Below are 24,893 nucleotides of genomic sequence, written 5' to 3'. Positions count from 1 at the left end.
TGATCTTTCTGAAGCATATCGCCAGGCCTTTCTTCCAAGATACTTGTGGGTAGGTTCAAACCATCAACCTTTTGGTTAGCCCAGTGCTTAACCATATGTGCCACCCCGGGACTCCACTGGAATTCCTTTGGAGGGGCCATTAATCTGCCAAACAAACCTCCCCTTTTATACTTTGCTTTGTGACATGATGCAGAAACTCTGCAAATCACATTTCTACTTTACCGGCCAGCTTCCCATTAGGCTCTGCTCAGGGGACACTAGAGAGACAATGGAAACTTGGAGCCGGGAGAATGGACTTGCTCCTCCCTGTAGGCTTCCTGTTCTTGATACTCCTTGCATGTTTGAGAATATCTTTGTTACCTCTGTACATAAATAACATCCTACCAGCACCAGTTGCTGTTGACTCAGTTCTGACTAATGGCAACCACACATGTGTCAGAGTAAAACTATGCTCCACAGTTCTTCTACACACCACAGGTTTTCAGTGGCTGAGTTTTTGGAAGTAGATTGCCAGGCCTTTCTTCTGAGGTACCTCTAGGTGGACTCCAACCTCCAACTTTTTGGGACCTGTGTCTGCATCATCAAGTTACTCTGAATAACATTCTAGTGTGGCCTTAATATCCTGAATCATACTTCTTTCCCCTCAGATTGCCATGATTGTTGCTTGTCTCTCTCTTCTCTCGGGCAGCAATGGATGTTTTGTGAAGAATTCAGAGAGCTCCCTAATTTTCCACCCTAATAAGTGAAATGACATGCAGTTTATGTGTGATGCTCCCAGGATATATCACTGGGAACACATCAGAACAAGCAGATACAAATGCTCTTAGCGGTATGTGCTAGGAGGTAGTCTTAGGCAGACATTTAAATTTCAAGCTGTTTTTCTTGAGACTTGTCATTCATTATTAACTCACAATAAATTGTGTAGCCACATTTTAAAATAATTTATAAATCAAATGAATAATTATTTTTAATTTTTATTTAATTTTTAATTCAAAGTTGCTTTTTTGTGTTAACCATCTAAATGGTAATTTTTTCCTGAAAGCTTATAAAACCTTTCTGCAAACTATAAAATATGAATTTTAAAAATTCTGTGCTTGAATAAGATGAGAAGTGATATCAAAGACTGTATTTCCACTTTATCTCAAACTAGATAATGTTTTCTGAAACAAGCTATACTGTATTAAATGCATTAGACGTTTTTGGCCCAACCTATTAAGCGTTTTAAGATCAAAGTCAAATTTATATAAGCTTTTGTTGTTTTTCTTATATTAGTTAAAATGGAAATTTAATTGCCTTAGGGACATCATAGCCTTTATCTTTCACAATTAACCTGGAGACTCACTGAAAAACTAATCTAAAATAATTTCTCTTCCTGTGTGAAACGTCCCGCTGAGAACTGTAATGAGCAGACCTCGTTTCTTCTGGTTGGTCTGAGTTCCCGCGCCCAGGCTGCCGCTGCGGGTCCAAACGTTCCACTCGCAACAACGGAGGAAGACGAAGAGCGCGTGCTGTCAAATGCTAACGTCCCGAGGGCGGGGCCAGGAGGAAGCCCCGCTCACTAAGCAACGCCCCGCTCCGCCTGTCACTCAAGGAAAGGGGGCGTGGTAGTAAACAAAACCCCTGGTGGCGTAGTGGTTAGGTGCTTCGGCTGCTAACCAAAAAAGGGTTGGCAATTCGAATCCACCAGGCGCTCCTTGGAGGCTCTATGGGGCTTACAGTGTCGCTAGGAGTCGGAAGCGACCCCGAGGCAATGGGTTTGGGTTTTGGGGCGGAGACTAGAAGACTGCCCAATCCGGGGCTCGGGGGTGGGACCGTGGGAACTGTCCATTCAACGCTGAGAGTGAGGCTGCAGGAGCGGCCCAATCAGGGGCGCCGAAGGCGGTGCCGCCCTCACTGTCCAATCACAGGCGCCGGAGGTGGGGCGGTGCTCCCCGAACGCGTGCGGATGACGTTGTTCGGGTCGGTCGCGGCTCAGGCGCGTCTCGGCCGCCGTGCGCAGCCCCGGGTCCCCGTGTCACCGTCCCGTCCTCTCAGATGCCCTAGCCTGGAGGGGCAGCAGGAGCGACCTTCCGAGGTCTCCCCAGAAGGGAGACGGCCATGGTGAGCGCGGCAACGGGGGCCCCCGGATGGGGAGGGGCCGGTTCGGACCGGCTGGAAGGGGCCGTGCGCGCCGCCCCTCTCCGCGCCACCACTCGGGGGTCCTGCCCGTCCCCGCGCGCGGAGACCTCGGCCCGGCCTGGAGCCCCGCGTCCCGCAGAGGCCGTGGGGGAGGGTCCCACTCGGCCTGCGGGGTCTTCAGAGCCCGGCGGGATTGTTGTGGATGCCCCCAGGGGACCCGGTTTTCCCGGAGGCTGCAGTACGTGTGGGCAGCAGGTGCCCAAATCCACGACCCGTCCCCCTGCCTGGCTTCCCCTAGGGCTGGCGATAAAAAAAAAAAAAAAAAGATCACCCAAATTCCAGATCCTTCTCCGCATTTCCGAATCCAGGCTCCCCTCCTCCGAGTCACAACATCATTACCAACTACAGAGCAATGGGTGGTCCTTTTTAAATAAGGGGGATTAGGTCTCCTTGCGAGAGTATGAGCTCAGCTGCCTTTTCTCGTGGAGAGTGGCGTGAATATCGTCTCCTCCTGGCGCACCGCCGCGGTGTGGGGAATCCCTGATAAAGCCTTTATGTAAAAAACAACCACTTGGCCTCTCTGGAGATTTTATTCCTTGAGCCCCAGTTTTCATTCCATTTGGAGACAGGCTAGTCCTCAGCTGACACGATGCCGGTTATGAGGGAAAAAGACAGAGACGATTCCTCCCCTCCGGGTCTCACAGAGAAGAGATGGGAGAAAAAGCGACCCAAAAGACCCAGAGAACCACCCCAGTGAGGTGAATGGAACACCCTCAAATGCAAGGTCCACCTTAGTCACAGGGTGGGGCACAGTGGGGTGTTGGTGGGGAGGGTGGTCAGGGAACAGCTCAAAGTGCAGGTTTGGGAGGGGGTGTGCTATGTGGTAGGACATGTCTGTGTTCCAGTCAGCTTTGCCCCCTCTGGGTTTGTCATCTAAAAAGATCATTCACCCATTGGAGCCTCGGTTTTTCAGTAAATACAGAGTACTTTAAAAGAGCTTGAAAGATAAGAAAATATTGCCAAAGAGTCAAGAAAGATGGATTTCAGGGAAAAAATTACAATGTTCCAGCCTTATATTCCATTTGTTAAAAATCCTTATTTACCTTTTTTCTTCCCCAGACCGTGGGCAGTAAGTTTCTCAAGTCTTTTCTTTTGCTTGATAAAAGTGGACTTCCAGGGCTTAGGTTGAGAACATGCCACTGGGGAAAAGAATCTTAGAGAAATAGAGAAAATCTCCCTTCCAGTATGACTGCAGAAAAAGGAATACCTTTCTACAGAGAAAGTGTGGTAGATAAGTTGTTGGATTACAAAGACTCACCAGAACATCTTATTCTACTTTATAGGGTGGAGAGTTTGTGGGTAATTGTGTTTCCTATTATCTGGCCTTCAGAGATTAATGCCAAATCCCATGAGATAAGATTTGTGACACCTGTTGTTACTGTTAGGTGTTGTGGACTTGAGTCTGACTCAGCAACCCTGTGTACAATACGACAAAACACTGCCCGGTCCTGTGCCATCCTCACAATTATTGTTATGGTTGAGCCCATTGTTGCAGCCACCGTATCAGTCCATCTCGTTGAGGGTCGTCCTCTTTTTCACTGACCCTCTACTTTACTTAGCATGATGTCTTTCCCCAGTGACTGGCCCTTCGTGATAACATGTAAAAAACTGTAACACCTACAAGTGTTGAAATAGGATTTTTTACAAAATATTTTGTATCATGGCAATAATAATTAACTGACACCTTTATCTTCTGAACGAGAATTTGTGTGTTTTCTTATCGGGCACTGAAAGGTGCCTCACAGTTTTATTTCTTCTCTTATGCAGAAACATGGGGTTCGAGTGGTTTTGTTGGAATCTTCAAACACTAGATTTGTCTTGTTTAAAATGTCGGTGGTGGTCCGAAGTGAATAACCTTGACTGGAGGCAGGGTGCTGAAGCCAGTGAGCCGGTGGAGGAGGTGAAGGAGGTTGGTTCTCCCAAGGGAGCCTGCCGCCCTCAGCAGGTGGCCTCGCATAACAACCTCCTTCAGGAGCCTTTTGTGCTCAGAGAAGTTCCAGAGCCTTGGGAAGCTGGAGATCCTCCCTGACGATGCCCTTTCAGAGGCTGTCCCTGCCGTCGTCTTGGGGCTGTTCTAATGGTAGGCGTGAAGCGTGCATCCACAGAGCTGGTGCCGTGAGAGTGTCATTTGCACGTGTTGAGAAGGCCTGTGAGGGCAGAGGGAGGGAGGACTCCTCTGGGCTCTGTCTCTGCAGAAAGGGTCTATGAATCTGAGACTTCAGCTGTGTTTCAGCATCCTAAGCTGACGCAGGGTGAGCGTGCTCTCATGTGTAACCATTGAAGCCGTGGAGGGGGAAGAAGGGGTGTGGAGGTAGGTCCCAGACGTCATTCTGTGACTGCTCAGGTCCCCCTCCCTCCCCCGCCTCCACCACAGGGACTCGACTGTCTTCGTGGTGTAAGAGTCTGGACCTAAAGGTCAGGAGTTGTTTAACCTTCTGAATATGGGTTTCCTTGTGAACATTGGCTGAAGCAGGCTGCTTATCTGGGCTGCTTTTCACGTTGGCTTTTCCTCCCTTTGAATTCCTTCCTCAGGCGTTGCTGCCGTAGAAGTTGTTGCCCCAAGCGTTTGGTAATGTTTATGCAGAAGCTTTGGGTTTGAGTGATTTCGCTCAACGTGGAAGATTTTTTTCTACGTGGAAGATTTTTATTTTCTCAGAATGGTTTCAGAGAGATGATATAGTAAGATAAGAGAATTCTGGATCCACAGAGAATTTTTGTTCAAGATATGAGCTGGGAGTATTTATGTTTTCAGATACACTTTTCATTCTGTAGGTCAGCTTTTGTGTATCTGCCTGGCTTTTGAAAAGTTTGAAATTTAAAAGGCTGTACTGTTCCTGCGATACCCTGGTGGCGTAGTGGTTAAGACCTGCAACTGCTAACCAAAAGCTTGGCAGCTCAAATCCACCAGGCGCTCCTTGGAAACCCTGTGACAGCTCTACGCTGTCCTATGAGGTCGCTGTGAGTCAAATTCCTATTTCAGTTGTTATGAGGGAAACTAATAAAAGGTGATGTTAATTCTTAAAAATCCTAAGACGTTTGTCAGGTCAGACTCACACCTCTGGGGCAGTTAACTACTCATTCCTGAAAATACTCTCCAGTTTGGGATAGAGTAGAAGTACAAACTCTGGTGCCATTTGTCATTTTCTTTACAAAGAGATTTGGAAATTCTATTTTTGTGGTTTGCGTTTTCATAAATGTTAGTGTTTAGAGGATTAGATCTAAGTTTCCTACACAGAAAAGTAGCTTCCAATTAAAATTTTAAAAAACTATTAAAAAGTAAACTATGGTTTATATTAATTCTTCTGTTGATCCTTAATAAGTCATACATGGGAAAGTTCAGCAAGATTTGCATGAAATTTCCATCTCTAGGGGACCAGCTTAAGGACTCAGTTCTTTCCATGGATCTAGTTGTCCGTCCCTCTGCTAACACCACGCCGTCTGGATTGCTCACATTTTAAAATCCTCGACATGTGTTTGACAAGCCCCACCTTGTTCTTAAGACATTTTGGTTATTATCCAACGTTTGTTCTTCCTGTTAGGTTTGTAGTAGTCGTATTTGTTAAATTCTAAAGAAAGTCTGGGTTGGGAATGAAAGGAGTTGTATAGAGACCGTAGGTCTCTCTTGAGGGAGCTTGCCATCCAAGTGCCATTTTGACACTAAGTTCTCTGTTCTAAGAATGTATACCATCTTTCCATTTATTTCATTCTGCTTTGATACTATCCGGTCCTTAAAAAAAAATAGACCTAATTTTTCAGACCAATGTTTGGTTACAGAGGAATCGTGTAGAAACTATAGTTTTCCTGTACCTCCTCTCCTCCCTTGCACCCTGTTTCTCCTGTTACTAACATCTTGTATTCCACTCCATTCTTGTGGTACGTATGTTACAACTGATGAACCGTTATGAATATATTACTTTTAACTAAAACCTGTAGTTTACATTAGTGTTCACTCTGTGTTTTACCACATATGAGTTTTGACAAATGCTTTGTGTCATGTGTGCACCATTGCAGTATTGTACAGAAGAGCTTCATGGCCTTGAAATTCCTCTGTGCTCCAGCTGGTCATCCCTCCTCCCTCAATCCCTGGCAACCACGGATGTTTTTGCTGTCTCTGTCCCATTGCCATCAAGTTGATTCCAACTCACAATGACCCTGTAGTTTTGGCTTTTCCAGAATGTCATCGAGTTAGAATCATATAGTGTGTAGTTTTTTCAGACTGACTTCCTTCACTTAGCAATATGCATTTAGGGTTCCTCCACATCTTTTGGTGGCTTGGTAGTGCATTTCTTTTTATTGCTGAGTAATACTCCATTTAATGGATGTACCACAGTTTGTTTATCCATGTACCTATTGGACATCTAGGTTTCCAGTTTTTGGCAATTATGAATAAAATGCTTATAAATATTTGTTGGCAAGTTTTCTTTTTATGTTTCCATAAGATTATTGTGGTAAAATACACACTTAACAAAAGATTTGTGATTTTAGCCATTTTTAAGTGTACAGTTTAGCAGGTGCAATTTTTTGAGCCCTCTGGTTGCACTAAATTCCTCCAACATAAAGTTGTGACACATGTAAAATGTTGTCTATCAAGGAGGCTTATTACAGACTCAGTTCTCAAGTTTTTTTATTGGCAGATGATCATGTAAGCACCCTCTGCTTTGCATGTACCAAAACTCCAGACTCCCAGAAGGAAAGCAGGGGTCGTCATAAACCGTATTGTTTGCATAAACAGTTTAGGCACAGTGAGCACATCTTAACAAGAACAATAGTTGGAACCCTCCTGAAATTCCAAGTGCTTGCACACCAGCCAGGAGCTGACCTTGCCAGCAGACCTTTGTCATGATAAGGAATATCACACCTGTGGTAACTCTTTTCTGCACACTAGGTAATGGAGCTTTTTAAAATGATAATCACTATACATAGCTGTACCTAGAGTAATTAAGACTGACCCAGGGAGCTCATTTTACTATGTACCATCAATACAGATATTCCTATCCTGCTGCCCTGCTGAATAGGTAAACCCTAGCGTCACTGTTGTGTCAAGAAAAACATGACTTACACAGAGGCATTGGATGGAACAACATTTTCATCACCTGATGAAGAGACAGAGCAAGGTCATCTTCAGGAGTGGGTACTAGTCCCCCACGGCCAGCAGGTTACTCCCTGCAGTCAACCCAGGGCTGGTGGTCTGTGCTAACCCCTCTTGTGTTGGAGCTGAAGGACCTTTATTCCCTCTCCTCCAGGAACATATAGTAATTGAATTGGCCAAGCACCATATGATGTGCACATATAAGCAGAACAAAGAGATACTCATTAGGCCCATAACAGGAAAGGAGTTTCCCTGATTTAAAAAAAAAAAAGAAAGAAACCAGGACAAGGGAGGCTCAGTTCCCGTCTTCCATTATCAGGGAATAACCAGACCCAAGACTTCTGATTAGTTGGTCCAGGTGAGAGGTGGCCGTGTGACAGACTGCCCTCCCAACAGTCAGTGTTGTTGCATGGCAGTATTTTCTCTGTCCCCTGCATGTGGACATCAGTAGGCACATGCAGCTCAGTGGTTTCTGTGACCCCAAGTTTGTGTGCCCAACAAGTAGTGAGGGAATGAGTGACATTGGGATGTATCTTAGCTGTCTACTGCTGCTGTAACAGAAATACTACAAATGGGTGGCTTTAACAAACAGAAATTTATTTTCTCACAGTTTTGGAGGCTAGAAGTCTGAATTCAGAGCTCCAGCTCAAGGGGAATGCTTCCTTTCTCTGTTGGCTCTGGAGGAAGGTCCTTGTCTCTTCAGCTTCTGCTTCCTGGTTCCGTAGAGATCTTCATGTGTCTTAGCATCTATCTTACCCCATCTCTCCTTCGCTCACGTGCTTGTTTAATCTCTTTTATATCTCAAAAAAGGTTGATTCGAGACACATCCTACACTAATCCTGTCTCATTAACATAGCAAAGACAATGCATTCCCAAATGGGATTATAACCACAGGTATGGAGATTAGGATTTAGAACACATATTTTGAAAGAACACAATTCAATCCTTAACAGAGTGTAACCTCTTGAGTGGCCCAGGGGAATCACTTCCTCCTGGAAATTGAGTCAAGGGAGTATGTTCTTTTGGGGAAAAACAGTACTGAACCCTTTGTATCTTATGCTATTAGATGCTGTCAAGTAGGTTCCAACTCATAGTGACCCTGTGTACAACAGAACGAAACACTCCCTGGTCCTGTGCCATCCTCACAATCGTTGCTACATTTGAGCTCATTATATATTATTCATTGTTGTCAGGTGCCATCCAGTTGGTTCCAACTTAATAGCGACCCTGTGTACAATCGCACAAAACACTGCACGGACCTGCAGCATCCTCACAATCGTTGCTGTGTTTGAGCCCATTGTTGCAACCACTGTGTCAGTCCATCTTGTTGAGCGTCTTCCTCTTTCTTGCTGACCCTGTACTTTACCAAACATGATGTCCTTCACCTGGAACTGATCCCTCCTGATAACATGTCCAAAGGATGTGAGACGTAGTCTCCTCATCCTCAGTTCTAAAGAGCATTCTAGCTGTACTTCTTCCACGACAGATTTGTTCATTCATGTTAGACCCAGTATTCTCGGCCAACACCATAATTCAAATGCATCAATTCTTTGGTCTTCCTTATTCATTGTCCAGCTTTGGCGTGCATATGAGGTGATTGAAAATACCATGTCTTGGATCAGTGCACCTTAGTCTTCAAGGTGACATCTTTGCTTTTTAACAGCCTAAAGAGATCTTTTGCAGCAGATTTGCCCAAAGCGATACAATTGTTTGATTTCTTCTTGACTGCTGCTTCCGTGGGTGTTGATTATGGATCCAAGTAAAATGAAATCCTTGTCAACTTCAGTCTTTTCTCTGTTTATCATGTTGCTCATCAGTCCAGTTGTGAGGATTTTTGTTTTCTTTATGTTGAGGTGCAATCCATACTGAAAGCTTTAGTCTTTCATTTTCATCAGTAAGTGCGTCAAGTTCTCATCACTTTCAGCAAGCAAGGTTGTGTCATCTGCGTAACACAGGTTATTAATGACTCTTTCACCAGTCCTGATGCCATGTTCTTCTTTATATAGTCCAGCTTCTCGAATTATTTGCTCAGCATACAGATTGAGTAAGTGTGGTGAAAGGATACAACCCCGACGCATACCTGTCCTGATTTTAAACAATGCAGTATCCCCTTGCTCTCTTCTAATGACTTTCTCTTGGTCTATGTACAAGTTCTTCATGAGCACAATTAAGGGTTCTGGAATTCCCATTCTTTGCAGTGTTATCCATAATTCGTTATGATCTGCGCAGTTGAATGTCTTTGTATAGTAAAATATAGGTAAACATCTTTCTGGTATTTTCTGCTTTCAGCCATGATCCCTCAGATATCAGCAGTGGTATCCCTCATTCCATGTCCTCTTCTGAATCCAGCTTGAATTTCTGGCAGTTCCCTATTGATGTACTGCTGCAGCCATTTTTGAATTATCTTCAGCATAATCTTACTTGCATGTGGTGTTAATGATATTGTTCGATAATTTACACGTTCTGTTGGATCACCTTTCTTTGGAAAGGGCAGAAATATTGATCTCTTCCAGTTGATTGGCCAGGTTCCAAATTTCTTGGCATACACACCTGAGCACTTCCAGCACTGCATCCATTTGTTGAAACATCTCTATTAGTATTCCGTCAATTCTGGGAACATCTGTTTTTTGGACTTCAGTTAACACTTTTGCAATGTGGGACTCTTAACCTCTGCCTCAAGGTCAGCAAGAGAAGGGTACTTTATTATTGCTCTGGTGAAAAGTGTTTTTCTGACATCTTACAGCCTCAGTGTGTGGGTGGGGGAGTGTGTGGGTGTGTGCGCTCTGCATTAGTGAGCAGCTGCACCAAGGCTTGGGAGTGTAGGGAATGTGTGGGGGTCTATGTTCTTGTGTTTTTTCTTCCTGAGCTCCAACTTCTCAATAACATCCAATTTTCATGAAGTGGCATGAGAGGAAAAGTAGATACTGACCCTGTGGTAACTGATACACAGGTAAATTAACATCATTGCTGATCCAAAACAATATTTCATTCAGGCAGTTGGACCTGTCTAGTTCTGGCCCTTGTTGCAAGTTGGGTTTCCATAGGCACTTTAGCGTCTTACGAGTGGTAAGAAAAAGAGAAGGAAAAGCTCCCAGTCTTGCAATATATTTTTATTATTTGAAACCTAATCTAGGTTTGACTCTGTGTTTTATGTAGTGTTGAGTGATGTGGTGACCAGTCGTGTTACAGATTGAATTGTATCCCCCAAAACTATGTGTTGTAAATTCTAACCTCTATCTCTGTGTTTATTATCCCATTTAGGAACGGGTAGTTTTTTCTGTGTTAATGAGACAGGATTAGTGTAGGGTGTGTCTTAAATCAGTCCCACTGGAAGCATAAAAGAGATGAAACAAGTAATTGAGAGAAGCAGAGATGGGGTAAGATAGATGCCAAGCGACATGGAGATCTCTAAGGAACCAGAACACAGAAGGTAAAGGGACAAGGACCTTCCTGGAGTGCTGACTAAGAGAGAAAGCCTTCCTGTAGATTCAGCACCCTGAATTCAGACTTCAGTCTCTTAAACATCTGCTGCAAAAAATCTCTTTAAAGTATTCAAAAGCAAAGATGTCACTTTGAGGACTAAGGTGAGCCTGACCCTGTCCAGCATGTGAAAGCTGAACAATGAATAAGGAAGGCTGGAGAAGAGTTGACACCTTTGAATTCTGGTGTTGGTGAAGAATACTGAATATCCCATGGACTGCCTGAAGAACAAACACATCTGTCTTGGAGGAAGTACAGCCAGAATGCTCCTTGGAAGCGGGGATGGCAAGACTATGTCTTACATACTTTGGACATGTTGTCAGGAGGGATCAGTCCCTGGAGAAGGACATCATGCTTGGTAAAGTAGAGGGTCATCAAAAAAGAGGAAGACCTTTGATGAGATGGATTTACGCAGTGGCTGCAACAGTGGGCTCAAGCATAGCAACAATTCTGAGGATGGCGCAGGACCGGACAGTGTTTCATTCTGTTGTGCATAGGGTATCTGTGAGTCAGAACTGACTCAACCGCACCTAGCAACAGCAACAACGGTCTTTTAAACTGTCTGAAAATACATTTCTGTTTAATTAAGCCACCTACTTTTGGTTTTTTTGTTATACCAGTACTAGGTAACTAAGACAAGTAGGGAAGGAGGTGAAATAGTTTTTTCTCACAAGAAATTGTTGTTTTAAAATGGAAAGACTTGTCTCATTTGTATCGTATTTCTTTTCGTTTCTCCCCTGTGCTCTGGACTGTTCTGATATAGAGGAAGAGGACTCGAAATAGTCACAATAAAAAAGGTTGAGACAAATGCCGTGTGTAAGTGGTGCTGTTTAATATATGAGTTAGAGTGTAGACAGAAAGTAAAAGGCCTGGTAACTGGGTAGTAGGGTAGATATTAAGGGACCTCCGAATCTTGTTTGAACTGCCTGTGAATTGAGTCTAGTTCCCCAGTTCTATCAGTTTTACCCGTCCTCCTGCATATGTATGTCGTATGTTTCAGGAGTCTGTGGTCTTTGAGGATGTAGCTGTGGACTTCACTCTGGAAGAGTGGGCTTTGCTGGATCCGGTTCAGAGGAAGCTCTACAGAGATGTGATGCTGGAAACCTTCAGGAACCTGGCCTCACTAGGTAAGGATGACGTTACTCCTTCCCTTAGTTATTTAGAGAACAAGCACTTTTTGCTCATCAAGCCTGTTCCAAGATTTGTGATGTGGAAAGGGGATACATTGATCAGTAAGGCAGACAGGGTCACCACCGTCATGGAGCCTGAGTCTAATAGTTCCTCCATGACCATGAGAATCTATGTGTAAACTGAGTTTTTCTTTCTGTCTTGGTTAAAAGACTTGAAATTCCCTTACTGTGATCGGTGTGCATATAGGTTTCACAGATCTTTGGGGGCCCAGATAAGTTTGGTTTTGGAAACCTTGAGGGAATTTTACTGTGTCTGTGGAGTTGCTTTCCATTTTGACCCCTTGTGCCTGTTATCAATGAAGTCTGTAAACAGCTAAACTTCTTAACATCTTTATTTGATACAGTTTTCTTTTTCCTCATAAGACTTGTTCACTTTTTTGGTTTCAGATGATGAGTCTTCGTGTAAAGCTAGTGGGTCAGTTTCTCAACAGGATATTTCTGGGAAAAAAATATCCAAGGAACATAGAATAACAAAGTTCACAGGAAATGATTCTTGGGCCTCCATTTTAGGAAAAATTTCGGCAGACCTTAGCAATGAAGATCAGCCTGAAAACCATGGCAGGAATATGAGGTGAGTTGTGTTCATAGGAGAAAGCAGTATCCCAGGAGAAAATCTTAGTATGTTGTGAAATTAAAAAAGCAGACAAACAAAAACCCCACACATGCCTAGCTTTACCTATTTATGATAAATTTTCACAGTAGTTTTGTAAACATGACTTAGGCACTGAGTGTTAAAATACAGTTCAGTTGGGAATGTTTACTGAGAAAACCCATACGTAAGACCTGCTGTTTTAATAATGGCTGTGGTCAAACCCCTTTCCAGAGATTTCAGATTTATTACACTTGAATACCATCCACACAGGGCTCAAACATAGCAACAATTGTGAGGATGGCACAGGCCTGGGCAGTGTTTTGTTCTGTTGTACATAGGGTCGCCATGAATCAGAATCAACTCAATGACACTTGACAACAACTGGCAACAGCAGCACAGGGCCTGAAACGTTCACTGAAAATTGTAAAAATGTAATCCCAATATCAAAAACACAAACCTCTTACTGTCAAGTCAATTATGACTCATAGCGACCCTGTAGGACAGAGTAGAACTGCCCTGTAGGGTTTCCAAGGCTGTAAATCTTTATGGAAACAGACTGCTACATCTGTCTCCCATGGAGCAGTAGGTTTGAACTGCCAACCTTTTGGTTAGCAACTGAGTGCTTAACTACTGTGCCACTAGGGCTCACTGTAATCCTAATAGTTATTAATAAATATTAAAAGTCACTTATGTACTATTAATAAAATTCTTTTCATTTTTAACAGAAATATGGTTGAGAGACTCTGTGAAAGTACTGAACGTAATCAATGTGGAGAAACCTCCTGCCAGATTCCAAATCTTATTCCGTACAAGAAGACGCCTACAAGAGTCAATCCATATGAAAGCAGTGAGTGTGGGAAAGCCTTCATGCACCATTCCTCCCTTAAGATGCATATTGCAGATCACACTGGACACAAACCATATCAATGTCAGGAATGTGGGAAGGCCTTTAGTTGTCCATCATATCTAAGAACTCATATGAGAAGTCACAGTGGAGAAAGACCTTATGCATGTAAATTATGCGGGAAAGCTTTCAGTTACCTCCATTCCTTTCGAAGGCACGAAAGGACCCATAGTAAAGAGAAACCCTATGAATGTAAGGAATGTGGGAAAGCCTTTAAGTGGCCCTTATCCTTACAAACACATATCAGTACACACACTGGAGAGAAACCATATGAATGTAAGCAATGTGGGAAAACCTTCAAATGGCCCTTATCTTTACGAACACATATGAGCACACACACTGGACAGAAACCATATGAATGTAAGCAGTGTGGGAAAGCTTTTATTTGGCCCACATCGTTATGTACACATAGGAGAACACAATGTGGAGAGAAACCCTATGAATGTGAGCAGTGTGGGAAAACCTTCAGTTGGGCCATATCCTTCCAAAGGCATGTGAGAGTGCACACTGGAGAGACACCCTATGAATGCAGTCAATGTGGAAAAACCTTCAAATGGCCTATATCCTTACGAACACATATGACTACACACACTGGAGAGAAACCCTATGAATGTAAACAATGCGGGAAGGCCTTCAGTCAAATTTCACACCTTCGAGAACATGTGAGAATGCATACTGGAGAGAAGCACTATGAATGTAAGGAATGTGGGAAAGCCTTCAAGTGGTCTTCATCGTTACTAAAACACATGAGAATGCACAGTGGAGAGAAACCATACGAATGTGAACAGTGTGGGAAAACCTTCAAATGGCCATTATCCTTACGAACACATATGAGTACACATACTGGAGAGAAACCCTATGAATGTAAGCAATGTGGGAAAGCTTTCATTTGGCCTACATCATTACATACACATAGGAGAACACAGTGTGGAGAGAAACCCTATGAAATAATTGTTCTATAAGTAAGCAGTTACTAGAACAATGACACTTTAGTATTTGTTGGGATTTTTCTTACTGGCATCATGTCGTAGATACTGGCTATCAGTTTCCCATTATAATAATTCTACTTCTTTTTTTTTTTTTAATTTTTTTATTGTGCATTAACTGAAAGTTTACAGAGCAAATTAGTTTCCCATTCAGTAGTTTGTACATAAAGTGTTCCACGACGTTGGTTTCATTCCCCACAATGTGTCAGCATTCTCCTCACTTCTGCCCTGTGTTCCCCATTTCCTTTTGTCCTGATTTTCTACCCCTTTCTGCCTTCTCATCTTTGCTTTTAGGCAAATGTCACCCTTTTGATCGAGTATAATTGATTGTTCTAAGGAGCATGTTCCTCTCCAGTATTACTATTTTATGGGCCTGTCTGGCTTGGTTGAAAGGTCATCTCCAGGAATGGCTTCAGTTCCAGTTCAGAAGGGTATCTTAGGGTCACAGTCTCAGGGGTTTGTTTTTAACTCCTAAGGAGCCTTCGTGGCACAGAGGTTAAGTGCTTGACTCCTCAAACAAAAGTCTGTGGTTCGTCACCAGCCGTAATCCAAGGGAGAAAGATGTGGCAGTCTGCTTCTGTAAAGATTTACAGCCTTGGAAACCCTATGGGGCAGTTCTCCTCTGTCCTGTCGGGTCAGTAGGAGTTGGAATCCACTTGAAAGCAATGAGTGTGTTTTTGATTTGGGTTTTCAACTCTTAAGAGTGCCATAGCTGGGTCATACGGTAACTCTGTGTTTAACCTTTATTTTGAGGGGGGGCTTTAGATGAAAGTTTATAGCTCAAGTTAATTTCTCATACAAAAACTTATATTGTTCTGTGACCTTAGTTGCAATCCCTGTAATGTGACAGCACACTCCCCCTTTCCACTCTAGGTTTCCTGTGTCCACTCAACCAGCTCCTATCCCTTTCTGCCTTCTCATCCAACCTCTGGACAGGAGCTGCCCGTTTAGTCTTGTGTACCTACTTGAACTAAGAAGCACAATCTTCACGAGTATTATTTTATGTTTTATAGTTCAGTCTAATCTTTGTCTGAAGAGTGGGCTTTGGGAATGGTTTTAGTTCTGGGTTAACAGAGAATCTGGGGGCCATGTCTTCTGGGGTCCTCTAGTCTCAGTCAGACCATTAAGTGTGGTCTTTTTACATGAATTTGAGTTCTGTACTCCACGTTTCTTGTGCTCCATCAGGGCTTCCCCGTTGTGTTCCCTGTCAGGGCAGTCATTGGTGGTAGCCAGGCACCATCTAGTTCTTCTGGTCTCAGGCTGATGGAGTCTCTGGTTTATGTGGACCTTTTGTCTCTTGGGCTAATATTTTCCTCATGTCTTTGGTGTTCTTCATTCTCCTTTGCTCCAGGTAGGTCGGGACCAATTGAGGCATCTTAGATGGCCACTCACTAGCTTTTAAGACCCCAGACGCCACTCACCAAAGAGGGATGCAGAACATTTTCTTAATAAAGTTTGTTATGCCAATTGACCTGGATGTCCCCTGAAACCATGGTCCCCAAACCCCTGCCCCTGCTCCTCTGTCCCTCAAAGTGTTTGGTTTTGTTCAGGAAACTTCTTAGCTTTTGGTTTAGTCCAGTTGTGCTGACTTCCCCTGTATTGTGTGTTGTCCTTCCCTTCACCTAAGATAGTTCTTGTCTCCTATCTAGTTGGTGAATACCTCTCTCCCTCCCTCATTCTACTTTTTTAGTGAGAGAATTTACATTTTCCCCCATTATTACCATTGTCCTTATTCCATTATCCTTGCTAGTAAACAGTTGGCAGAAAGTTTTAATTAGGTAAAGTTCTTCCAAAATATAGTCTGATGTAAATTGTTATTTTCAACCTTTGCCCCTTTCTCTTTGACCTTGCTTCTGACTGGGAATTAGACAATAGGCTTTGCATTCAGATGCCTGTCATATGATAATGAAATCTAGAGTTGGAGATGATTATCTTGAATTGTGTTATACCAGTGTGAATTTGATGGGGAATTACATTTACCCAAATCCTTGGCACAGACAAAGACAGACACCATGTGAGTATCATCTATAAGCCAAGGAATGAAGGAACACTCAGGGCTACTGAAAAAGGAAGTAACTGACACACTGAGACCCTGATTTGGACTTGCATCTTCTACAACATTGAGAACACAATATTTGTTAAGTAAAGCCACTCACTTGTGGTATTTGTTTTTATAGCAGTACTAGATAAATTAGATAAACCATGGACTGCCAGAAGAACGAACAAATCTGTCTTAGAAGAAGTACAACCACAATGCTCCTTAGAAATGAGAATGGCAAGACTTTTCTTATGTACTTCGGACATGTTATAAGGAGGGACCAGTCCTTGGAGAAGGACATCATGCTTGGTGAAGTAGATAGAAGGTCAGCAAAAAAGAGGAAGACCCTCAATGAGATGGGTTGCCACAGTGGCTACAACAATGTGTTCAAACATAGCAACGATTGTGAGGATGGCGCAGGACTGGACAGTGTTTTGTTCTGTTATACATAGGGTCACTACAAGTCAGAACCAACTTGATGGCACCTGACAACAACAACTAGATAACTAAGACAGAATTTGGTGCCAGAGAGTGGCAGTCTGCTCTAAAAAATACCTACAGTGTGGGAAGGGCTTTGGCCCTTTGGTTAACGGATAGAAGCTGGAGGAATTTTGATGTGCTTCATGGTAAAAGCCTGTTTTGGTTTGAAGAGACTGTTGGTAGAATTGTGGACATTAATCGCAGTTCTGATGAAGGGTCAGAAAGAAATGAGGAATCCTGTAGAGACAGCTTCTATTGCCATAAACAGAATGTTGCTAGAAACAATGTTAAATATGCTTTTGTTGAGGATTTAAAAGGAAATGATGGACATATTATTTGATACTGAAGAAAGGATGATCCTTTATATAATGTGGCAAAGTACTTGTCTAAATTATGTTGAATGTTTTGTGGAAAGTAGAACTTGTAAGTGATGAACTTGAATATTTGGCTGAGGAGATTTCTAAGCAAAATCTTGAAAATCCAGCCTGGTTACTCCTTGCTACTCATAGTAGAATTAGGGAGGAAAGAGAGAGACTTAAAAATAAATTGTGCAAAATGAAACCAGAACTTAAAGGTTTGAAATATCCTGTTGTACAGACTAAGAAATTGTGCTCTGAAACTTTCATCAAGAACATGGCTACACAATCTTTTGCTAAAAGATTTGGCCTATGACTGATAGATCTAATCAACTACCTCAGCAGAAATCCAGTCAGCTTAGACTGAGAGGGATGGAGACAGGACAAAACGAAGGAAAATTTTCTGCCCTGTGCAATTCTATGGGCAGAAAACTTGGTTGTGAATATCTCTTGTCCTCCAAGAAAAGAAAAATGCCATCCCAGGTGCAGCTTGGAGATCAGCGGGAGCACAGCGGGGACAGTGCTGCCTCAGTTTCCAAGGGTGGAGCTGCCATGTCAGTGGGCCAAGATAACGGAGCCGCCTGAACTCGGGTGGACTAGGAGAATGGGGCTGCTAGAGCCAAGGGAGCGGGATGTCTGTCCCAGTGGACTTAGAAGGTGACGCCCAGAGTACAGAGACTGTGGCCTATGCCCAGAGCCTGGTGGGCAGGCCGTTGCTCAGAGGTTTTCGGGGAAGAGAAGATTATTTTCAATCCCTAAGAGCTAATGAAATTTGTTCTGCTGGGTTTTGGACTTATGTTGGACTTGTGACCCCTTCTTTCCCTCCAGTTTCTCCCTTTTGGAATGGCAGTGCCTACCTGTACCTGTCCCACCATTGTACATTGGAAATGGATTACTTGTAGTCTAGGTTTCACAGGTCAGTAGGTGAAGAGGAATTTTTTCCCAGGATGGAACACGCCCAGAGTCTCACCCATGCTTGATTTAAATGATTGAGAAGATGAAATTTTGAACTTAGAGTTGATAATGAATAGGTTAAGCCTTTTGTGGATGATGTGATAGGGTGAATGTGTTTTGCACATGGGAAGAAGATGAATTTTGGGAAGCCAGTGGGTGGAATGTTACGGATTTAAATGTGTCCCTGGAAATATGTGTTGGAATCCTATCCACTATACTTGTGGATATAATCCTGTTTAGACATAGGGTTTCTTTGTTATGTTAATGAAGTCATACCAGTGTAGGGTGTGCCGTAAACATAATCACTTCTGAGTTAAGAGCAGAATAGACCTAGATACAGCACAAACAGGTGAAGACAGGTGCCACAGGTGAAGACAGGAACACCTACGGCTGCTGACAAGGAAGGAATCCACATGACTGGGACCCTAATGGACTTTTAGCTTCCATAACTGTGAGAAGGTAAATTTCTGTTCTTTGAACCCACTCGCATGCGGTATTTGTCTTACAGCAGCAGCATAAGTAAGACGATTTGAGACCCTTGAAGAGGAAAATTTTCAATGCGTTTTATAGGAGGAGAAGGTGGAAACTTTGTTTTAATGACCCACAAAGCCTCCAAAAGGCCATTTCCTTTTTCACAGTTATCATTTGCATATGCCTAGATGTCTAGCACTAGCTAGGACAGAGGAAAAAAAGTGGCACCATTGTGTTTTCATTATGGAGCAAAGATAATCTTTCTCCATTTTCCCCATGTTAATTCATGTTTTTGTATCACTGCAGAGGTTGTGATTTGGAGATCTGCCTCTCATTTGAGCTGTCACCCACATCGTCCCTATTATCATGCCAGTTGAGAGAGTTGATCACATAGCCCACAGAATTTTGCCAGCTAAGCTCACGTAACTCACTGTAATACGACCTCTCAGTTTTGAAGACTTCGTCTGCTCTGCTACCTGTACTTGGTTCTGTCAAAAAAGTAGAATATGGATCAGTGCTGGAAGACAGGCACGGTCACTCAGTTTTACAAACACGGCATCACATTTTACAGAACGCCTCCTCGGGCTGTAGGGCATTCATTTTATAGGACATGGTGGAAAAGGCAAAGGTAGAGAGATCTAACACAGATGAGTGGTTGTGGGTGGGGTTTTGAGTACAAATGGGCCCACAAGAGTGTTCTTTTGGGGTGATAGAGTGTTCTGTACCTTGATAGCGGTGTAAATATGCATTTAGGGAAACTTAAAATTGTGAATTTCAGTGTATATGTATTTTAAGAAATAAACATAAAACTAGCCAACAACCATTTCATATGCTAAGAGGATACTTACCCTCTTAAAGCTTGGTTTATGAGTGTGGAACAACACTTCTTTCTGTAACCTTGGGACCCTTCTTAGGAAGAACTGAAGGACTAGGGAAGAAGGACTTGGGCCCCTTTTGTTCCTGTGAACCACTTCGTAGTTAGGAAAACACCCTCTAGGATGTCCTCAGTTCATAGGCATAACTGGGGGAAGTGGGTTGCCTCCTGGAATCTGCCTTTGTGGCTAGACCAGGTTCCTGGGTGTAACCTCAGAGACCTGTGGGGATGCTATCCTCCTGAAACATGAAGGCACACCTTCAGTCCTCCCCAAGGATGACCTTGCCTGGGGAGTTTCTAACCCACAAGATCAGCCCATCTAGAGTGCCATAACTTGGGCCGTGACAGGCCCCTGCCTCCCACGGACTCAGGTATCCCATCCTGTAGCTCTCACAGAGACAGTGAGGACTCAGGAAATTTCTCACTGACCACGACTTCTGAAGGAACCTCCTTTGGAAACTGGTTTAGATGCAGGGAGATAGCCTTCCACCACATGGGATGAACGTGAATGCAGTTCACTCTGTGAAGCTCAAGTTGACATGTGCCTGTGACGGGGTCTGTGCACAAACCCCAGTGTGCCTGTGTCTGTTGAGCAAGGTTGTTCAGTAAGTACTTACTGAAGCTCTTGTGGGTAACTGGCTGTTACGGATTGAATTGTGTCCCTCAAGAGATATGTGTTGGAAGCCGAATTCCTGTATGTGTGAACATAATCTAATGAAATTACATTCCCGAGTGCAATCTAATGTGGTAGTATCAGTCAGTGGAGGGCCTATCAGTGTATGGTAAGTCCTGAACATACCCACTTTTGAGTTACATGAAGAGCAGCATGGAAACAGAAGGGGCCCTGGTCGTGCAGTGGTTAAAATGCTCAGATGCTAACTGAAAGGTCAGTGGTTCCAACCCTCCATCCGTACCGGAGAAACATACGGCAGTCTGCTCCAGTAAAGATTACAGCCTTGGGAACCCTGTGGGACACTTCTGCTCTGTCCTGTAGGGTCACTATGAGTCAGAATCGATTCGATGGCGGTGGGTTTGGTTTGAGTTTGTAGATTACGGAGAGGTGTGTTCAGACCTGGCGCGGGGGGTAGGGCTGGAGACGGCTGCTGTGTGAGGATCATCACAAGCTAAGGGACAAGGCAACGCCTGGGACCACCTTGAAAGGAAGGCATTCACAAGAGTGAGACCTTGATGTGGACTTCTAGCCTCCACAACTCGGAGGAAATAAATACCTGTTCTTTCAAGCCCCACCACTTGTAGTATTTCTGTTACAGCAGCAGGAGACTAAAACATGGGCCCTGTTGTAGATGCTGCAGTGAACAAATTGGAAAAATTTTCCCTGTCTCCTTGAAACTGGAGTTCTAGGTGACAAGGAACAAGGGCATAAGTGAAATATACAAGGTAAGGGTGGTGGCACATCCTCTGGAGGAAAATAAGGCTGGAGCAGGGGTGGTGGTGCTGAAGGCCAGGGCCGGCTGTGTCTGTGGGGGAGGGTGCTACTCCCTCTGGTACCACTGCCTCTGAGTGGGTCTGTGTCAGGGTGTGTCACCTGCATTTCCCAGTGACAAAGTCTGCGTGATTTTGTGTGCCTGTCTGCAGGGCCTTGGTCTGTGTAGCAGTTCCGTGTGTTCCTGTGGTGGTCCCTGTGACCGGGCAGAAGTGTCTGCCAGTGTCTGTCTCACTGCATGGCTGCGGTGTGTCAGTATGTCTCTGTGTGTCGTCCAGTCTGTGTGTGTGATAAAACTGAAAGGCACAGCAGGCCCAGATAAACTTACAAGGGAATTGTATTTAACATTTCAGAGGTGCATGTTTGTATTACAGTGAACCCCGTGAGAGCCGGAACTTGGTGGGACTGCCTCGTTTTTCCAGGTCTTGCGAGTTTTCTGCCTTTAACAGGGTACTGTCTTATCCTTTTTCTATTGCTTGTTTCAGTAGAAAATATTTGAGTTTTCTTTCTCTGACAGGTTTCTGCCTTACACAGGTTCCAGCTTTTGCAGGTTTTCCTGTTTTAAATTTTTCCAGTTTAAAAAGGAATAAATCGCACTGGCCCTTGTATTGAGGGACGCAGGCCCTCCCGCCTGGCCCCGCGTCCAGAAGGAGATGCAAGAGGCCCCGGAGCTGGGGGAGAACGCCAGTGTCCGCCCTGGTCTGCACTGTGTCAAATGCGGACTTCCGGGGGAGGGGGAGGGGAGAGGGGGAGCCCGCCCGCTCAGCCTCAAGTGCCCAGCGCTTGTCAATCAGCCGTCAAGAGGTGGGGCCGCCTGGAGAACCGTCCAATCAGGGGCGCCGGAGGCGGGGCGACGGTACCCAAAACCCCGCAGACGTCACCAAAACCTGCGGCGACGTCAGTGCCCCGCGCGGCCGCTTAGTGCTCCGGTATCGCCTGCGGCGCGCGGCCTCGGCTGTCCCGGTCCCCGCGCAGAGGACGCCGGGAGGTCTGCCGAAGGCGGAGATGGTGAGCGCGGGGCCGGGCGTCCGAGACCGGGCGAGGGGAGGCCTGGTCGGAAGCGGCCGAAACTTGCCTTGGGCGCGGCCCCTGCGCTCCGGCTCAGATCCGAGTCTCCAGCCCCGCGTCAGCCGGCCCGGCCTCCGCCCCTTGGGCTCGCGGGGCGGGGCGCGCTGGCACTGGGACCCCGGGCGACCTGTCCGTCCGCGCGCCCGGAGACCTCGCCCCCGGGCCGGAGGCCCGAGTCCCGCACACGCCGTGGGGGAGAGTCCGCCTCGGTCTGCGGGGTCCTGGGTGGGAGGGGCTCTCAGGACCCTCGTCTACAGGCCGGGCGGGGTGCGCCCGCAGGGTGCGGGGTGTTCCCCAGGGGACCCGGTTTCACCTGAGGCTTCCGGATGTGGGGGCAGCAGGTGCCCAAATCCAGGACCCTGTCCTCGCTGTCTAACCCCTCCTACCCCCCCAAAAAACCCAGTGCCTTTGAGTCAGTTCCGACCACACCCCTTCTCACATTCCCAAACGCCAGGCTCCCGGAGAAAGGCTTCTGAATTTGAGATTTCATCAAAATCCTAAGCTGTCTCAGGGTGAGCGTCCGTCCCCCCACCCCCGCTTGTAAGAATTGAAACCCTACGGGAAGGAGCATTTCCCCCTGCAAGGGTGGAGGGGGTTGTGTGGAGGTCCCAGATACAATTCTTGTGGCTGCTCAGGTTCCCCACCGTCAATCGCCACCAGGGACTCATCCCCCCCAGTGGTTGTGTCTCAGCACGAAGGATCTAGACCCAAAGCTTAGGAATGTGTTTTACCTCCGAATGCGGGTGTCCTTGTAAGCGGCAGGTGAAGGGCCTGTTTCTCTGAGCTACTTTTTTTATTGGCTTTTCTTCCCTTTTGGTTCCTTCAGCAAATATTGCCGCCATAAAGTCTAGTTCCCTTAAGCTTTTGGTAATCTTCTATTGTTTTTAAGATTGTTACTTTATTGGGAGAAAATGTAAGTGAAGTCGAAGATAAGATGTTGTTAGGTGCCTTCCAGTCGGTTCCGACTCACAGCGACCCTAAGTACAAAAGGACGAAATTCTGTCCGGTTCTGAAGTCAAACAGATTTTTTTGTTCCTTTTCGATAAGAAAGCCACAGGTATGAGATAGGTGTATTTAAGTTCTCAGACATGCGTTTTATTTCATAGGACAGTTTTTCTAAGCGTGTGCCTCCCGTGAAAGATCTGAGATTTAAGAGGCTGCACCATTCCTGGGGCATTGGTGGTTCCGTGGAAGAACTCTCCTCTGCAGGGGAGACCTGGGTTGAATCCTGACCAGTGCACCTCATACGAAGCCACCACTCGTCTGTCAGCGGAGGCTGACCGATTGCAATGCTGTTAAACAGGGTTTCAGTGGAGCTTCCAGACTTAAGATGGAATAGGAAGAAGGGCCTGGTGATCTGAAAATCAGCCAGTTAAAACCCTGTGACGACAGCAGCCGATCTGCAACCAGTAAGGGGAACGGCCCAGGACTGGACGGCATTTCCGTACGTGCATGGGGCCGCCGTGAGTTAGGGGCTGGCCCGCTGGCAGCTCACACGGGGCCACTGTGAGTTAGGGGCTGGCCCGCTGGCAGCTCACACGGGGCCGCCGCTAGTTAGGGGCTGGCCCGCTGGCAGCTCACACGGGGCCACTGTGAGTTAGGGGCTGGCCCGCTGGCAGCTCACACGGGGCCGCCGCTAGTTAGGGGCTGGCCCGCTGGCAGCTCACACGGGGCCGCCGCTAGTTAGGGGCTGGCCCGCTGGCAGCTCACACGGGGCCGCCGCGAGTTAGGGGCTGGCCCGCTGGCAGCTCACACGGGGCCACCGTGGGTTAGGGGCTGAGCCGCTGGCAGCTCACACGGGGCCGCCGTGGGTTAGGGGCTGGCCCGCTGGCAGCTCACACGGGGCCACCGTGAGTTAGGGGCTGGCCCGCTGGCAGCTCACACGGGGCCACCGTGAGTTAGGGGCTGGCCCGCTGGCAGCTCACACGGGGCCGCCGCTAGTTAGGGGCTGGCCCGCTGGCAGCTCACACGGGGCCACCGTGGGTTAGGGGCTGAGCCGCTGGCAGCTCACACGGGGCCGCCGTGGGTTAGGGGCTGGCCCGCTGGCAGCTCACATGGGGCCGCCGTGAGTTAGGGGCCGAGCCGCTGGCAGCTCACATGGGGCCACCGTGAGTTAGGGGCTGGCCCGCTGGCAGCTCACATGGGGCCGCCGCGAGTTAGGGGCTGGCCCGCTGGCAGCTCACACGGGGCCACCGTGGGTTAGGGGCTGAGCCGCTGGCAGCTCACACGGGGCCGCCGTGGGTTAGGGGCTGGCCCGCTGGCAGCTCACACGGGGCCGCCGTGAGTTAGGGGCCGAGCCGCTGGCAGCTCACATGGGGCCACCGTGAGTTAGGGGCTGGCCCGCTGGCAGCTCACACGGGGCCACCGTGAGTTAGGGGCTGGCCCGCTGGCAGCTCACAGCAACAACAAATAACTCTTCATAAGGCAGTTCTGATTTCAAGTAATATGAGGGAGACTACTAAAATCTTATGCGAATCTTTGAAAATTCTAGGTTAGTTAAATACTCCCCTGTTTCAGAATCAGTAGGAGTACAAATGGGGAGGACACCTGTCACTTTATTTACAAAGAGATGTGAAAATTTTCGTTGCTGATGGTTTGTACTTTCACAAATGTTACTATTTAGAAGGTTAGACCAAAGTTTTCTATTTAGTGAAGCTGCTTCCAATTGAAAATGAAAAACGATTAAAAAGTAAAATATGGCTTATATGAATTCCTCTGTTTATCTTCAGTAAATAATGTATGCAAAGGTTAAATGAAATTGACATGAAATTTTTATATGTAGGGGTTGT

At 45.9% G+C, this 24,893-nt stretch overlaps 2 protein-coding genes across 4 annotated transcripts in view; both read left to right on the top strand.

The window, feature by feature from the left end:
• The first annotated feature begins 1,937 nt into the window (after positions 1-1,937).
• LOC100673332 (zinc finger protein 555-like) lies at positions 1,938-21,718 on the top strand. The gene is made up of 4 exons (XM_010601241.3): positions 1,938-2,100; positions 11,748-11,874; positions 12,325-12,508; positions 13,255-21,718. The coding sequence occupies exons 1-4, from the start codon at positions 2,098-2,100 to the stop codon at positions 14,393-14,395; spliced, it is 1,455 nt and encodes a 484-aa protein (XP_010599543.1). The 5' UTR covers positions 1,938-2,097; the 3' UTR covers positions 14,396-21,718.
• The window catches only part of LOC100673044 (zinc finger protein 709-like), a 34,260-nt gene continuing 22,662 nt past the window's right edge, over positions 13,296-24,893 (top strand). The window contains exons 1-2 of one of the 3 annotated variants that reach the window (XM_064280224.1): positions 21,951-22,044; positions 23,211-23,548. Coding sequence is in view for 2 of the 3 variants with exons in the window: in XM_064280223.1 (XP_064136293.1) it covers positions 13,368-13,376 (9 nt within the window). In the remaining variant the exon portion in view is untranslated. Of the gene's footprint in view, positions 13,377-21,717; positions 22,045-23,210; positions 23,549-24,893 lie in introns of those variants that run through there. The other 2 variants (XM_064280223.1, XM_010601242.3) reach the window with 2 other exon arrangements.

This window comes from Loxodonta africana, chromosome 3 (genome assembly GCF_030014295.1).
Source record: "Loxodonta africana isolate mLoxAfr1 chromosome 3, mLoxAfr1.hap2, whole genome shotgun sequence".
Lineage (NCBI taxonomy): Eukaryota > Metazoa > Chordata > Mammalia > Proboscidea > Elephantidae > Loxodonta > Loxodonta africana.
Note: the sequence above shows the minus strand (reverse complement) of the source record. Positions and strands in the feature narration are given on the sequence as shown.